Raw genomic sequence first — 18,261 nt, 5'->3', positions numbered from 1 at the left:
TGTATCCGTTTACACCCGCCGACATCCGATCCGCTGAAAAGGGACAGATGGGGATCCAATTCCCCTTCCATCCGTTAGATGAAAACGGACAAGCCGAGCGAGCAGCTCTGCGTCTGAGAGAGATCGCCCGCTGAGCAAGTGGATCCACTTAATGGGTCAGTCCCGTGCAGGGGCGGACTGACCATTTGTACACTCAGGCACTGCTCGAGGGCCCGGGGTCAGTAGGGGGCCCCATGAGATGCCCCTGGTACCTTTTTCATTGCTTTTTTTGAGTTTGGGCAAGGACACAGGGGCCCCATGATCCCCTATTGCCCGGGGGCCCCATGAGTTGTCAGTCTGTCCCTGGTCCCGTGTGAAAGGACCCTTAGAGGGCATTTCTCTGTTCGATTAATAAATGTGAACATACGGGATCAGGTTTTTTCCGTTCCCAATTCACCTGTCGCCAGTGGCGTTCCTAGGCAGGTGCAGGGGGTGCGCGCCGCTCCGGGTGACACCTATCGCTCGGGGTGACACTGGACCCTCTCCACAAAAAAGGTAAGTTTTAAAGCAAGCCGATGATCCCCGCAGGAAGGATTGGATCTGCGGATTGAGCATAATGGATCGAAGTTCGATCCATTATGCTCCCCAATCTGCAGATCCCATCCATTTTGTAGGGATCGTCAGCTTGCTTTAAAACTTACCTTTTCGTGGAGCTCATAGAGAGATCAGTTAACCCCGTATAGGTTGCAAGCCGACGATCCCTGCAGGATGAATCGGATTTGCGGATTGGGGTGCATAATGGATCGGAGTCCGATCCATTATGCTCCCCAATCCGCAGATCCAATCCATCCTGCGGGGTTCCTCGGAGGGGTGACACCAAGTGTTATCGCACCGGGTGACACCAACCCTAGGGACGCCCCTGCCTGTCACCAACCTGAACTGCCCAAACTTGCTCGACTCCTGCTGTCATTTCCAACTGTGCCTGTTCCTGAAACTCTCTTGCCTGCTGCCTGCCTCAACATCTGCCTACATACAGGCTGTTCTTCTGCTTGCCACCTGCCTCAAACCTTTGCCTATATCCCCAACATTCTCTTGCCTGTCTCGACCTCTGCCTAGATGCATACTATTCTGCTTGCCACCTGCCCTGACCTTCGCCTAAATCCCCAACATTCTCTTGCCTGTCTCGACCTCTGCCTAGATGCATACTATTCTGCTTGCCACCTGCCCTGACCTTTGCCTAAATCCCCAACATTCTCTTGCCTGCCTCAACCTCTGTCTGGATACTCATGCCTGTCATATGTCTTAACCTCTGCCTAGACACCGACCATCCTTTTGCTTGCCGCCTGCCTAAACTTTTGCCTGGACACCAACTACTTTCTTGTCTGCTGCCTGTCTCGACCACTGCCTGGATAAAATACTCTTCCCTGCCTCAACCCCTTCCTAGATACAGACTATTGTTCTGCTTGTCACCTGCCTCAACTTTTGCCTATGTCCCCAAAATTCTTATGCCTACACAACCTCTGTGTGGCTACAGAGTACTCTTGTATGCCACCTGCCTCGACCTTTGCCTATATCCCCAACATTCTCTTGCCTGCCTCGACCTCTGTCTGGATACTGGATACTCATGCCTGTCATATGTCTTAACCTCTGCCTAGGCACCGACCTTCCTTCTGCTTGCCACCTACCTACACATTTGCCTGGACATCATCTACTCTCTTGTCTGCTGCCTGTCTTGACCACTTCCTGGATACTAAATACTCTTGACTGCCTCAACCTCTGCCTAGATGCAAACTAGCCTTCTGCTTGCCACCTGCCTAAACCTTTGCCAGGACACCAACTACTTTCTGGTCTGCTGCCTATCTCTACAACTGCCTGGATAAAATACTCTTCCCTGCCTCAACCCCTTCCTAGATAAAGACTATTGTTCTGCTTGCCACCTGCCTCAACCTTTGCCTATATCCCCAAAATTCTTATGCCTGCACAACCTCTGTCTGGCTACAGAGTACTCTTGTATGCCACCTGCCTCGACCTTTGCCTATATCCCCAACATTCTCTTTCCTGCCTCAACCTCTGGATATCAAATACTCTTGCATGTTAGATGCCTCAACCTGCTCTTAGACACCGACTATCCCTTTGTTTGCCACCTGCCTAAACCTTTGCCTGGACGCTAACTATCCTCGTCTGCTGCCTGGATACTAAACACGCTTGCCTGCCTCAACCTCTACCTAGATACAGACTATTCTACTTACCACCTGCCCTGACCTTTGCCTAAATCCTCAACATTCTTTTGCCTGCCTCAACCCCTGTCTGGATACCGAATACTCTTGCATGTCACATGCCTTAACCTCTGCCTAAACACTGACTTTCCTTCTGCCTCAATCTTTGCCTGGACCTTAACTACCCTCTTTTGCTGCTGCCACCCTCAACCTCCACCTGGATACTAAACACTCTTGCCTGCCTCAACCCCTGTCTAGATGGAGACTATTTGTCTGCTTGCCACCTGCCTTGACCTTTGCCTATATCCTCAACATTCTCGTGCAGGGGCAGACTGACCATTTGGAAACTCGGGCACTGCCGGAGGGCCCGGGGTCAGTAAGGGGCCCCATGAGATGCCCCTGATACCTTTTTATAGGCTTTTTTGAGTTTGGGCAAGGACACAGGGGCCCCATGATCCCTTATTGCCCGGGGGCCCCATGAGTTGTCAGTCCGCCCCTGTGCTCGTGCCTGCCGAATATTCTTGAATGCCGCATGCCTCAACCTCTGCCTAGACACTGACTATCCTTCTGCCTCAACCTTTGCCTGGGGACCTTCTTCCCTACTGCCAGCCCTGACCTCTGCCTGAACTTTGATTTTCTGCTATTTCATACCTTGTCGCCACATTGTAGCCACTCTGTTCCTGTGACCCCTTGGTGGGGCGACCCTGAGGGCCGTGACCTGGTGACAGCAGACAGCAAAGTAGCCTTGGGGTCCGCTAAGGTCACCAGTCCATCACTCTATAATGGGTGAAGACCAGGTTGTCAGACTCTGCTCCTCAGGGGAACCCACGTTACCTTTCAGGGGTGTCGATTTCAACATCAGCATTGGCAACCCGTCTCTTTTATGGCCGGTATCACCCATGTTGGTGCTGGAATTTTGTAAATGGGGAGTATAGGTAAGACTACTGTAGCAGGTCATAACACAGGTCAGCCTATAGAAAAGTTAGCCATGGGTTATATGGATGATATTGAAATAAATACAGTATGCAAACATGTAATTGTTTTATTTCTCACAATGTATATATTCAACTTTTTATTTTTTTACGCTTTTGTGGATCGAAATCCTTTTATCAGTAACAAAAAGGAAAAAAAAATCTCTTTTTACAAAATAATTTTACGCTTACTTTGTTTTTTTGTTTTTTTTCACTTCAATTAATTTAATTCACTAGTTCACTTCAATTAATTTCAAAGAATTGCAGCTTCTCCTGGACCGGAATGATTGTTAACAGCATCGGTCAAAAATCTGTCAATCACTTCCCCAAAATTTTAAGTGTTTGTTTTTGTAAAAAAAAGTAGAAATGTTTTTTATGAGCCCAGGTAGTTTAGGGTCCCCTGCTCAGGCTGCCGGTGTCTGATGGGATGGATGCCGCTGTCATTGAGGGTGCTGGCTGAGGAGGCGTCTGCACCGACTCAAGGCACACAGAGTTGAAAAGAGATATGGTCGCCACACTTCAGCTGGCCATATGATTAGCAGAAGCAGACTCAGCTCACTCCATCAAAGACATGCCCCACACATTTCACCCCACCCCAGGGGCTTAATCATGGAGGTCCATAAGCAAGCTCAGGGATGGGACGGAATGCGGTGGGGACATAGCTTTGACAGAGTGAGCTGAGGCTGTTTCTAAATTTTAACCACACGGCCACGTGAGGTGTGTGGCAGTCAGAATACCTCTCAACTGTAGAAAGGATTCTTGCAGATGATTTTTGTCTTCTTGGTCTAATAACGTAACCTGTATCTGAACTGAACATCTTCGGTGGGTTGCATGGTTCCAAAGCCCCAACGACTTTCATCAATGGGTGGAATCTCTTCCTTGGGATTCACAAGCTCAAACTCAAAATACAAGAGCATCAAAAACACAAATTGTTTGAGTTCATTGACTGCGAAGAAACGCCCGGGGCAAATGGTGGTGCCGGCTCCCCATGGCATTGTGAAATACTTCAATCGTTTTCCATTTTTGTAGAATTCAGTCTTTTTGCTGCCATCCTCGTTGAGGAAGCGGTTGTACTTGAACTTCTCAGGTTCAGGGTGGACCTCTGGGTCCATTTGCACTGCAATGTACGGGAAAAGCCCTACACGGTCACCTTTCCGGATGGCATATTCTCTTCCATTGGCCATCTTGAGGTTCAGGTTCTCCTTGACAGCCCTTATTAACACAGGAGCAGCTGTAAGACGTAGGCTTTCTTCCACAGTACTGTCCAGAACAGGGGTCTTCAGCAGCATATCTCTGCTGAGGTTGACGAGTGGTCCGCCTGGTTTGACTTCTTGCCCAGTTTCTTTAAGAACTTTTTGAACTTCTTCACTTACAGCCTGCATAGCTTCTGGGTTTTTCATGAGGAAAAGAAGAAGCCAGAAGCACGCAGGTCCAGTGTTACCCTGAGAGGCCCAAAGAAGCAGAAACATGAATCTGTCTTGCATATATTCTGGCATCCCATTCTCAGCCCTAAACTGGAACTGATCGGTGACCCACCCACTGATATTTTCCTTCTGTAGAGTTTTCTTTATGGAAAGCATGTTCCAGAACAGCTTCTTCAGCCGTTCAGCTTCCAACTTGCCTTTAGGTGTCAGGACGGCGTAAGCCAGACGTGGGAACAATTTGTCGTACTTTCTGAACTCACGAAACAGTTCATCTGAGAGCTCACGGTCTTGCTTCTTAGCCATTTCCACATCACCTTTGCTTTTAGTTGGTTCATTCCCAAATAAAGCTAGGTAGCCGGCTCGGAAGACAATGTTGTAGCTATAGTGGAAAAGGCCATCCTGGTGCCATTTTTTTTCACCATTTCCGGAGCCAACATTATGGAGCATCAAGTTTTGGAGGTTGTCCATCATAGCTTGTGTCATGAGCACAAGGCCATCACCCATCAGGTGTTTTGTACTAGATTTCTCCAGCATCTTGTGGTCATTAGATATAGGATGGTAGCCGAACACCCTGGCAACCAACTCTGCAGCAAACTGCTCAAAGTCCAGCTTTGTCCTGGCTTCCTTGACGATGGGACCAAAGGAGAGTGGATCTGTTACAAACGTGAAATAATAGCCGGCGATCTGAACTGTGAAAATGTCTCCGTGTTTCTTCTGCATCCTCTTCAAGAAGGCGGCTGTGCTGTTACGGAACTCAAGGGCGTATCCCAACCATGGGATGGTTCCTTTGTCTAATGGCGGCTCATTGGGTTTTCTTTTCCGGAACATTCCCAACATGTAGAGGCCTCCAAGAACCGAGGCCAATAAAGCCAGGAGGATTGGGAGTAACAGAGCCATCTTGGAGGCTGCAAAAGAGAACACAATATATTTTATATTCATCCAATTCAAAATAGGACATTGTATGAGGTTTGCAGATAAAAGTGATATGTTAAAGTGATCTGTGAAATAAAACAGAGGCAATACATACTGTACAGTTGCAATAAAAAGTATGTGAACCCCTTGGGATTACGTGGAGATTTGCATGAATTGGGCATAAAATGTGCTCTGAACATCATCTAAGTCACAATAATAGAAGAACACAGTCTGCTGAACATAATACTACACAAACATTAGATGTTGCCATGGTTTAATTGCACATAACATGTAAACATTCACAGTGCAGGAAGGAAAAAGTATGTGAGGCCCTAGCTTAATGACTTCTCCCAGAGCTAATTGGAGCCAGGAGTGAGCCAACCTTGACTCCAATCAGTGTGATGATATTGGATGTGTTGCTGACAGCTGTCCTGCCCTTAAAAAACACACACCTGTTTTGGGTTTACTGGTTTCAAGAAGCACTGTCTGATGTGAACCATGCCTCGCAGAAAAGAGCTCTCAGAAGACCTACAATGAAGAATTGTTGACTTGCATGAAGCTGGAAAGGGTTACAAATGTATCTCCAAAAGCCTTGATGTTCATGTGTCCACGGTAAGACAGACTGTCTACAAATGGAGAAAGTTTAGCACTGTTGCTACTCTCCCTAGGCGTGGTCGTCCTCTAAAAATGACTGCAAGAGCACAGTGCAGAATGCTGCATGAGGTAAAGAAGAATCCCAGAGTGTCAGCTAAAGACCTACAGAAATCTCTGGCACATGCTAACATTTTTGTTGACACATCTACAATAAGGAAAACATTAAACAAGAATGGAGTACATGGGAGGACACCACGGAGGAAGCCATTGCTGTCCAAAAAGAATATTGCAGCACGTTTGAAGTTTGCAAAAGAGCACCTGGATGTTCCACAGCACTACTGGCAAAATATACTGTGGACAGATGAAACCAAGATTGAGTTGTTTGGGAAGAACACACAACACTATGTGTGGAGAAGAAAAGGCCCAGCACACCAACATCAAAACCTCATCCCCACTGTGAAACATGGCGGAGGGAGCATCATGGTTTGGGGCTGCTTTGCTGCCTCAGGGCCTGGACGGATTGTTGTCATTGATGGGAAAATGAATTCCAAAGTTTACCAAGACATTTTGCAGGAAAACGTACAACCATCTGTCCGCCAACTGAAGCTCCGCAGAGGATGGGTGATGCAACAGGACAATGACCCAAAGCATACAAGTAATTCAACAAAACAATGGCTGCAACAGCACAGAATACGCCTTCTGGAGTGGCCCAGTCAGAGTCCTGACCTCAACCCCATTGAAATGCTGTGGCATGACCTTAAGAGAGCGATTCACACCAGACATCCCAAGAATATTGCTACACTGAAACAGTTTTGTGAAGAGGAGTGGTCCAAAATGACTCCAGATCGTTGTGCAGGTCTGATCTGCAACTACAGGAAACGTTTGGTTGAGGTTATTGCTGCCAAAGGAGGGTCAACCAGTTATTAAGTCCAAAGGTTTACATACTTTTTCCTCCCTGCACTGTGAATGTTTACATGTTATGTGCAATTAAACCATGGCAACATCTAATGTGTGTGTAGTATTATGTTCAGCAGACTGTGTTCTTCTATTGTTGTGACTTAGATGACGTTCAGAGCACATTTTATGCCCAATTCATGCAAAACTCCACGTAATCCCAAGGGGTTCACATACTTTTTCTTGCAACTGTATGTGGGAGCGGGTTTACCTGCTAAAGAATTAGTATTTCTGTCCATCTAAAATGTAAACATCACAGCTCTAGTGTATTCTCTACTCCAGCCTTTCTCAACCAGGGTGCCCAGGAACCCCGGGGTGCCTTGAGGTTTCTTCAATGGTGCCTTGGCAAAATGTCTAAAAGTTGCACAAAACGTGTATACAAGCCATCGGGTGGAACAAGCCGGCCTTTTAGTTACTCAAAGCCATGGGTTTTCATTGAGCATCATTATGGCCTTCTAGCCTGACAACCAATGACATCATCAGATGATAAGGAAGATGTCGGTTGCCTGCACAGCATCCTAGTTTGACCCTCCCCCGCCCTTCTCCATCAGTGCTGGAGTCACATTAGCTCAGCGATGGAGAAAAACTGAGAGAAACACTGGGATACTAGTCAGGACCAGTGTGCAAAAGTGTAATTAATTTGGAAGAATGAATCGCCTCTAGCGTTGGGTGTCCTACATGTGTGGATGTTGGTTCCTATAGAAAACTATTAGAATAGTTTTTTAAATTTTAGAATGGGGTGCCTCAAGACTGTCCATAATTTTAAAGGGTGCCTCGGGACTAATTTTAGAGGGTGCCTTGACTAAAAAAAAGTTGAGACACTGGTCTGCTCTACTGTAGTTTTACATTTACTTACTCACTTTTGAGACAGAGACAAAGATGGAGGACATAGATTCCTCATAACCCTTCTCTGTAGCCAAAGCTGTACTTTAGGATGAAGGAACAGGGTGCAGAAGCGACTTGTTCATTCACAAAATGAAGCATAGTAAATGCAGTTCCCTATGCTTCAGTTACAAATGAATACAGCAACGATCGGTACCCGTTGCTTATTTTGTTCATTCAGGAAGTGAAGCGGCCAGTAAATATGGATGTGTACTGGCCTTCCCTCTTCTCCATCATGCCAATCAGTAGCAGTGCAGGTTGGGGCACACATGGGGAACAGAGCTGCAGGAAGTGGGGATCCGATTGTGGAGGGGTTGGATCAGAATAGTGGGGGGGGGGGACGACACAATTACTGGAACCAAGCGGGAGGTAGAGGAGGAGATGGCTGCAAAGCAGAGGGGAGTCACAGGGGATCTTCGTTCCAGTCTGGTGAACTGCCGTAACACTTTATGGGCCCTTCATTGAACTGAAGGTACATGGGCCCTATGCTACCCCCTTATCAGCAGCCTCTGCTCTCTCCACCTCCTTGCATGCTTCTGCTTTGAGTTGCACGCTCCTTGTGCTTCTTCTCCCACACCCTCCCTGAGGTCTGCTGTAGAGGTTGATTCCAGGTCGAATTTAGGTGCCTACACATAAAAAAGTAATAATTCATTACTGAAAACAAAGTTATATTTGATTTGTTCAGCTTAAAAAAAAAAAAGCTGCACGTACACCAATGGGTGGAAGAGCTTTCTATGCTGAGAGTATGCCCATCACATGATCCCAGAACAGTGACCGAGCTGTCTAAGAGAGCTCTCGATCTCTACTGATTGGGAGCCGGCTGCCAATCACGTGACCACTGTGACAGCAAATCACAGCAGTCATGTGATTGGCTGGTCCTTCCCATCTCTAGGACATGAAGACCCTGTTAAAAGGGACATCAGGGCAGAGTGCAAAAGGGGTTAAACTCCAAAGTTAAAATGTTTCTGCTTTGTTATAGATAGAGTGGGGAATGGTTAGAACTTAGTCAAGGTTTTTTTTGTTTTGTTTATTTGACAGTGTCCCATTGGGCAGATTGACCATCGCTTCCTGTCTCAAATCCCAACAGGAAATCAGAAAAAAAAAAAAATAAATAAATCTGTGAACAGAACCCCCATTAGGCAGTTGTCCCCAATGGATGATTTCCTCCTCTCCTTCTGAAAAAAACTAACATTTATTCTATTATATATATATATATATATATATATATATATATATACACACATACAATATATATCTAATATTCTATGAACAGTGGTCACCAGCATACACAGTTGCACAAATATCAGAAGCATTCCTGCATGAAATTCGACTGTCGTTTTTGTAAAATTGAGGCTGGGATCTTTGTCTCCGTCTAGTGGCCATATCGCAGTATAGTTTTCTCATTGCGGCGTTTCAAAAAATCATACTGCATTATGGCCACTAGATGGAGCTACAAATCCCAGCATTAATCTCTTACAAGAATTACGGGTACATTCTGATCAGCATTCACGAATGCTTCTGACATCCATGCAACAAATGTTTTATGAACAGACCCAAATAGCGGGAGAATCTCCCCATCCGAAACGCAATAGAAATTTTTAAAAAAAAGTTAGGGGTTCTAACCCTCCTTACTCCATCCAAAATAAAATGCTGTTAGATATATTATTTAGCTATAGTCTGGCTTTCTGGGGTAATATCTACATGTGTCCTTTTCTGAACGTATATAGAACTCTTCCTGAGATAGGAATGTAGGAGTAGAGGGATTTCCTGGCCTGCTGGAATGTGCTGTCATTGTATTCCTTATGGTTGTTGGCTTCCTGTCTGCTCCATAAATAAGCGCAGTAATGCAGGCCATAGACGGGGAGAAAACCGGCCGTTTTTCTTTTTGAAAATCGAAAAATCGGTCGTTCAATCAGCTGACAAATCGGCTGATTTTCGTCCCGTCTACGGCCGGCAATTATATAGAATATATGCAGAAGAGGAAGAAATAGAATATGCAGAAGAAGAAGAAATAGAATATGAAGAAGAAATAGAATATGTAGAAGAAATAGAATATGTAGAAGAAATAGAATACGAATAAAAAGAAGAAATAGAATATGCAGAAGAAGAAGAAATAGAATACGAATAAAAAGAAGAAATAGAATATGCAGAAGTAGAAGAAATAGAATATGAAGAAGAAGAAGAAATAGAATATGAAGAAGAAGAAGAAATAGAATATGAAGAGGAAATAGAATATGAAGAAGAAGAAATAGAATATGAAGTAGAAGAAGAAATAGAATACGAATAAAAAGAAGAAATAGAATATGCAGAAAAAGAAGAAGAAATAGAATATGCAGAAGAGGAAGAAATAGAATATGAAGAAGAAGAAAACAGAATATGCAGAAGCAGAAGAAATAGAATATGAAGAAGAAGAAGAAGAAATAGAATATGCAGAAGAAGAAGAAATAGAATACGAATAAAAAGAAGAAATAGAATATGCAGAAGCAGAAAAAGTTGCAAAATTGTATCTATTTGTATACATTTCGGATACAGATGTTTCTATTCGGATACAAATAGATACAATGTTGCTATACTTTTAAATGTCAAATATAATAATCGGACTGAAATTCTTTTTTTTCTACTTCTTCATATTCTATTTCTTCTTTTTCTACTTCTTCTTCATATTCTATTTCTCTTCTCATTCTTATTCTGTTTTGTTCCTTTTATTCTTTTCCTTCTTCTTTCATGTCACTGCTCATGCGTATTTTTAAATATCGGAAAAAGATCGGCAAATTTGTCCATCATTGCCGCGAAAATCAGCAGAACGACAAATTTGGCCGATTATTTTCCAGCAGGACCGATAATCTAAAAGGTCAAAAATCACGAAAAACGGCCGTCCGATTACTGCACTAATGATCGATTTTTTTTTTTCGGCCAATTTTCGGTCGTTTTTCATCTTGTCTATGGCCCGCATAAGGGACCCATGTGTGGACGTGCTTTCTCCATGAACACTCCATTTAAAGGGTAATGCAGGCCATACATGGGTCGAACCCTGAATGATTTTTTGTCCAAAAATCGAAAACATCGTTTGCTCGGTAACCCGATGGCGCCATCAATGATTTCGAAAATCGGTCGACCAAGTCATAAAGTTCACCCCATATAACAAGAGAAACGTCTGTTCCTTCCAGGTCACGGCTCATGCGCATATTCTTTTCAGAAAAACAATCGTACGATTTGACCGTCATTGAGTTGAAAAATCGGTCGTTTTTCACAAATTTTCCAACATGCCCGTTCACCAAAAAGGGGAGGAACCACAAAAATCGTTTGGTGCCATTGGCCTACTAATAGAGCGAAAATTAGTCGATTATTCTTAGGTCCAATTTTTGGACGAAAAATCGGTCGAATTTCGACCAATGTATGGCCGGCATATGTCCTTATTCCTTGCACCGCATAGTATTTAGTGGTATAGACGTAAACCTAAGACTCACCACCCAGGGTTAGAGAAGTGTTCCCAACTCTGGGCAAAATTAAAAAAAAAAAAAAAGCCATTAAAATTTAACAGCTTCCTGACCACCCTACAGGTAACAAATGAGATTAGCAGCACTCCCTTTAAGAGACTGCTTCTAATCTCAGCTTGTTACCTGTATGAAAGACACCTGGTAGCCAGAAATCCTGCTGAATGATAGGGGATCAAATACTTATTTCCCTCATGAACATGCAAATCAGTCATTTGTTAGACGCATTTCTGCTGAATTTGTTGTTGCTATTCTGTCTCTCAGTGTTACACCGAACATTCGATTTAAGCGTGGGAATTTGCACGACGTAATTAGAGCCTTAGCCCAGGTTCACATATATGCGGTGCGGTATATCTCGTGATTCGCACAGGAACCGCATTCCTGTGCCAATCACATGCGATTTGCGTGTGGTGCGATCGGAGTCGTACATTTTGTATGGCTCTAATCGCACCGCGTCCACACCAAAAACACGCAGGACCCTTTTCTTGGGTCTGCACTAGAATCGGATCGCACGGGTATTCACACCTATGTGATCCAGTTCTGCACATCAATCAATATATACCCTTCTCCTTTTTAAACCCTCAAAAAGTCAATACTTCCTCCCTAGAAAGTGCAATAATACATATAAAACCTTTTTTGTGAAATTACAGAAATTAAGTAAAATAAATAAATGAATTAATTTTAAACATATAATATACAATAAAGTCCAACTGATCAAAAAGATGTCCAAAATAGTGTCCACAAAGATCCCAAAATTTTTCGACTCTTTTCATCCAATAAAAGGATTGACTCCTATTTCATCCAAAACGCACCTCGAAGTAAAAAAAAAAATAATATCTAGTGCATTACCTTAATAATAATAATAATAATAGCAATAATCACCCCGTGCAACCAAAATACACTTCAAAAACCTTTTTTGCAAAAAAAAAAAAAAATTATATATATATATATATATATATATATATATATATATATATATATATATATATATATATATATATATATATATATATATATATATATATATATATATTCAAATCCAAATTATTTTCTTATAGTGCATATAATCACACAAATCAAACTGTGAGCACAATTCTGCACATCGCACCGCGTTTTGCGGACCGCTTTCGGGGTGTTGTTAACTGAACATACACCCTCGCAGCAGTTTGCAGGAAGGGGGTGCAACCGTGATGCAGTGCGTAATTTGAACAGAAAACGCTGCGAATTCCACACCACATCAGTGTGAATCCGGGGCTCAATGTGAGTTTTGCGGCCAGCGTTGATAAATACGTCCTATATAAACTGATTTTTATTCGTTCTGCTCAAACATTGATTCAGGCGGAATATTTATTGTTTTGGCTTCTTGACAAATCTATGTTTTAGAACATTCCCGGCTCTAACAAGTACATACAGGTAGCTGCATAGTTCACCCAACTAGACACGACAGATTCTTTTAAACATATAAAAAGGGAATAGAGAACGGGAGGAAAAAAAAAAAGGATCAAAGTGATTATCTGCTCAGCATGCTGCAGGACCCTTGCTTTCAGTGTGGAAGCGGTGGTCTCTCTGCAAAGGTCCAGCACACCATCCTGCAGGGTCAGGGGCGGACTGACCATTTGGAAACTCGGGCACTGCCCGAGGGCCCGGGGTCAGTAGGGGGCCCCATGAGATGCCCCTGGTACCTTTTTCATAGGCTTTTTTGAGTTTGGGCAAGGACACAGGGGCCCCATGATCCCCTATTGCCCGGGGGGCCTCATGAGTTGTCAGTCCGCCCCTGGTCAGGGCTATAGCTCTCCAATCAAACAACCCTGGTTTGGTGGTTGTTGGGGCCTGCAGGTGGGTGGGTTTATCAAAATCTGTAAGCCCGCTTTAACAAAAGGGGGTCACCCAGATACTGCCACTGTCACCCAGATACTGCCACTGTCACCCAGATACTGCCACTGTCACCCAGATACTGCCACTGTCCTCTCCTCCTTCACAACAGATGGGGCTCGGATTTGCCACCAGAACTTTAGTAATGTTTGCCTATCCTGCCCCAAACCCACGTGCCCTCAGCTCATCCCGAATGTAGAAATTCGATGGCGATCACAATAACTCTGAACTCAAGGCTACCATGAAGTAGAGCTCAAGGGCGGATTGACCATTTGGAAACTCAGGCACTGCCCGAGGGCCCAGGGTCAGTAGGGGGCCCCATGAGATGCCCCTGGTACCTTTTTTCATAGGCTTTTTTGAGCTTGGACACAGGGGCCCCATGATCCCCTATTGCCAGGGGGCCCCATGAGTTGTCAGTTCGCCCCTGGTCAGGGCTATAGCTCTCCAATCAGCAGGCAGCATGAGCTTTACCGATTGGAGAGCCCTAGCCCTGACACAGTAGGAGGGTATGTTGGACCTCTGTAGAGAGACCGCTGCTTCCACACAGAGCAAGAGTCTTTCTCCGCAGCATGCAGGCAGGGGACAGGCTTTTCTGTTCACAGGCTGTGGCTGCTTTCTATAGAAATCCAACCTTCGCACACTTTTTGCTTTGCTGCTCCGGGAATGTATTTAGCTGATTGAAGCTGAAAGTTCATGCAGACTTCAAACACGAGATTCCGGAAAACCTTTGAAGTAGATTTAACAAATAAAAGCTGAAGAGAGCAGAATATACGCAGATTCTAGACAAAGGCAGTGCCAACCAGGGGCGGACTGACCATTTGGAAACTCGGGCACTGCCCGAGGGCCCAGAGTCAGTTGGGGGCCCCATGAGATGCCCCTGGTACCTTTTTCATAGGCTTTTTTGAGTTTGGGCAAGGACACAGGGGCCCCATGATCCCCTATTGCCAGGGGGCCCCATGAGTTGTCAGTCCGCCCCTGGTGCCAACAGATAAAATATGAATGAGATTCACTTTTGCATTCTCTGCGGTGGGGTCCTTGGTTTGAATCCTGACAAGGACACTATCTGCATGGAGTTTGCATGTTCTCTCTCTGCTTGTGTAAGATTCCTCTGGATACGCCATTCTCCTCCTACCCTCCAAATACCTGTTGGTAGTTCAATTGTTTCCTGTCTAAGACTGGCCCTAGTAGGTGTATCTGTTCTGTGACTTTAGATTGTAAGCTCCTTGGGGGCGGGGACTGGTGTGAATGTACAATATGCTAAACGCTGCATAAATAATCAGAATTATATCAATACCTGGAATAATTACAAAAAAAACCTAAAATTCTCTAATTTAGACATCACAGTTCTATCTGGACCCCTAACACAGGTCCCCCCTTCTCCTGCAGTGATTGGTTGTTATGACCACAGTCGAACTAACAGCCAATGACATCGTGTGTGTGTGTCCCGCCCCCAGCACCACAGGATGACCAAAGTGGACTGTTCTTGGTCTAGACCTGCAGCCTGCTCCGCCCTCTGCCAGCTGGGCGTTTGCAGAGTCCTCCTGACTCGACCAGAGGCGTCCGTTTTGCCGCAACGCTAACGCTCCCGTGTGAACAGCGCTATGTGCTGCAATGTGCAGAATTTTCCGAGCCGTTTGGAAAACGGTAAAAACGCTTCCCAAACGCCTGTCTGCCACCTGCTGACAACGCTAGTGTGAACGTAGCCTTAAAAACTGTTTATAAATGAATAAAAACATTGAAATACAAACAAAAAAAACAAAACGCAGAGGTATGAACCAAGGCTGAAAGGTCCATTTGCACCATGCAGAAGATGCATCAGGCTAGGTTCACACCTATGCAGGTTGCGTTTGAGCCGTTTCTGCATTGCGTTTTTGCACCTGAATTTTTGCCACATTTTGCATTTTTCTTTTCTTGTTGCTAGGCAGATTTCAAACGAAAAATGCAGCAAAAACGCAATACATGCTTTTCTGCATTTTCTCCGTTTCCATTGAAGTCTATAGAACGCGTTTTTGCACCTGCATTTGTGCCGCATTTTGCTTTTTTTTTCTCATTTTTAAAATTTTTCTTGTTTCTAGGCAGATTTCAAACGCAAAATGCAACAAAAACGCAGTAAATAAAACGTGTTGCATTGTTTTAGTGCATTTTCTGTGTTACCCTTACTTATCAGGCAAGGCGCAATTTTACAAAAACATAAACACAGAAGATGCATCAAGCGAGGTTCACACCTTTGCAGGTTGCGTCTGAGCCGTTTCTGCATTGCGTTTTTGCCACATTTTGCTTTTTTTTTTAATTTTTAAAATTTTTCTTGTTGCTAGGCAGATTTCAAATGCAAAATGCAGCAAAAACGCAATACATGCTTTTCTGCGATTTTCACTGTTTCCATTGAAGTCTATAGAACCAAAAACGCAACTTTGTGTGTTAAAAAAAAGTCCCTGACCCTTTCTGAAAAAACGCAGCGGGTGAAAACGCGGAGATGTGAACCTGTCCCATAGGAAATTATGTTAAATGGACTGTACTGAGTTTCTGAAAAACGCAAAGCGCTACAGAAAACGCATAGGTGTGACCCGAGGCTAAAAGGTCCATTTGCACCATCATGCTAGAACCCGCGCATGTGCTTTCCTCGAAGCGCAATCTTTAAGTTTTAGCCTGATTTGAATTGCGCTGCGTTAAAATGTAACAGTGCGAGATGCATTGTACATGCATCTTCTTCGTTTTCATTTTCACCCTTCCATGGGAGTTACCGCCGCCTGACTAGAAAAACGCAGTAAATAAAACACGTTTCGCATTTTTTTTTAGTGCATTTTCTGTGTTATCCTCACCTATCAGGCAAGGCGCATTTTACAAAAAAATAAACACAGAAGATGCATCAAGCGAGGTTCACACCTATGCAGGTTGCGTCTGAGCTGTTTCTGCATTGCGTTTTTGCCACATTTTGCTTTTTTTTTAATTTTTCTTGTTGCTAGGCAGTTTTCAAACGCAAAATGCAGCAAAAACGCAGTAAATAAAACTTGTCGCATTTAAAAAAAATAAAATAAACACAGAACAGGAGCGAACTGACAATTCATGGGGCCCCTGTGCAATAGGGGATCATGGGGCCCCTGTGTCCTCAACCACACTCAAAAAAGCCTATAAAAAAGGTACCAGGGGCATTTCATGGGGCCCCCTACTGACCCCGGGCCCTCAGGCAGTGCCCGAGTTGCCGAATGGTCAGTCAGCCCCTGACACAGATGCACCAGGCTAGGTTCACACCTATGCAGGTTGCGTTTGAGCCGTTTCTGCATTGCGTTTTGCACCTGCATTTTGCAATTTTTTTTATTTTCATTTTTTAAAAATTGTTCTTGTTGCTAGGCAGATTTAAAGTGCAAAACTCAGCAAAAACACAATACATGCTTTTCTGCATTTTCACCGTTTCCATTGAAGTCTATAGAACCAAAAACGCAACTTTGTGCGTTTAAAAAAAAAGTCCCTGACCCTTTCTGAAAAAACGCACCGGGTAAAAATGCGGAGATGTGAACCTGTCCCATAGGAAATCATGTTAAATGGACCGTACTGCGTTTCTGAAAAACGCGAAACGCTGCAGAAAATGCTTAGGTGTGAACATGGGGTTAGGCGGGATTTTTCATCAATGCAACGCACGTCCCTCTAACGCAGTGTTTCTCAACTCCAGTCCTCATGAACCCCCAACAGGTCATGTTTTCAGGATTTCCCTCAGACGAAACAGCTGTGGTAATTACTAAGGCAGTGAAACTGATCAAATCACCAGTGCAAAATAATGGAAATCCTGAAAACATGACCTGTTGGCGGTCCATGAGGACTAGAGTTGAGAAACACTGCTCTAACGCAACACAAAGATGCAATGAGCGTCATAGATTATAATAGTAACTGGTTTTCTTGCGCATTAGGCGCGGTGTATTCCTGCGACGGGGCCATTGAGGCTGGCTGGATCATTATTTGTTGCAGAGACGAAGATGCGACGGAAAGTAACGCCTGGAATGAAGAAGTCGTTGAGCTGCAGCTCCTTAACGCACACATGGCAAGCAGAGAAAATTGGCAGAAAGATCAGGAAGAGATGGGAGAGTTACCTGCGGCTGCCAGTGAGGTCCCAGCTACTCTGAGCCTGACACTGTGACAACCTCCTGGTATTCTACAGAGGCCCCTCCCCACTCCCCGTCTTATCTCTGCTGCAAGCTGTTTAACCCCTTCCTAATCCACTCCGCTCAGCAATACATTTCATCCATTACCATCTGATGGGCGAAACTTCCACTCAGCACACAGACTATATAGATGACTTACAATGGAAGATTGCAGAGCAAATACACGGATCAAACAAATGAAAGGAAGACTTTGTAATCAGAGTCTAGAATCAGGTCAATGACACTCTCAGGATATTGATCTGGTCAGGTAAGTAGCAGAGGGGGTGGTAATCAGTTTCAGCTGCTTTGGTGTTCATGAAATTAACAACAGGCACACTCGATGGGCAACAATGAGACAACCCCCAACACAGGAATGGTTTTACAGGTGGAGGCCACTGACGTGTTCTTCCCTACTCATCTTTTCTGACTGTTTCTTACTAGCTTTGCATTTGGCTAGGGTCAGTGTCACTACTGGTAGCATGAGGCCATACCTGGACCCTACAGAGGTTGTACAGGCAGTCCAACTCCTCCAGGAGGGCACATCAATACGTCCCATTGCCAGAAGGTTTGCTGTGTCTCCCAGCACAGTCTCAAGAGCATGGAGGAGATTCCAGGAGACAGGCAGTTACTCTAGGAGAGCTGGAAAGGGCCATAGAAGGTCCTTAACCCATCAACAGGACCTGTATCTGCTCCTTTGTGCAAGGAGGAACAGGATGATCCCTGCCAGAGCCCTACAAAATGACCTCCAGCAGGCCACTGGTGTGAATGTCTCTGACCAAACAGAAACAGACTTCATGAGGGTGGCCTGAGGGCCCGACATCCTCTAGTGG

At 44.5% G+C, this 18,261-nt stretch overlaps 1 protein-coding gene across 1 annotated transcript; it reads right to left on the bottom strand.

Moving 5' to 3' along the window:
• Positions 1–3,223: 3,223 nt before the first annotated feature.
• Positions 3,224–17,409, bottom strand: CYP8B1 (cytochrome P450 family 8 subfamily B member 1). Its single transcript, XM_089666818.1, has 2 exons — positions 17,381–17,409; positions 3,224–5,495 (listed from the first exon to the last, which is right to left on the bottom strand). The coding sequence occupies exon 2, from the start codon at positions 5,485–5,487 to the stop codon at positions 3,952–3,954; it is 1,536 nt and encodes a 511-aa protein (XP_089522944.1). The 5' UTR covers positions 5,488–5,495; positions 17,381–17,409; the 3' UTR covers positions 3,224–3,951.
• Between the last annotated feature and the right edge of the window lie 852 nt (positions 17,410–18,261).

Source organism: Staurois parvus, unplaced genomic scaffold (assembly GCF_062004578.1).
Source record: "Staurois parvus isolate SC_StPar_1 unplaced genomic scaffold, SC_StPar_1.0 ptg002860l, whole genome shotgun sequence".
NCBI classification, from domain to species: Eukaryota; Metazoa; Chordata; class Amphibia; order Anura; family Ranidae; genus Staurois; species Staurois parvus.
This window is presented reverse-complemented; position numbering and strand designations above follow the sequence as displayed.

Bases quoted from the DNA above. Each gene is read 5' to 3' on its own strand.
- CYP8B1 (XM_089666818.1), bottom strand. From the start codon at position 5,487: ATGGCTCTGTTACTCCCAATCCTCCTGGCTTTATTGGCCTCGGTTCTT.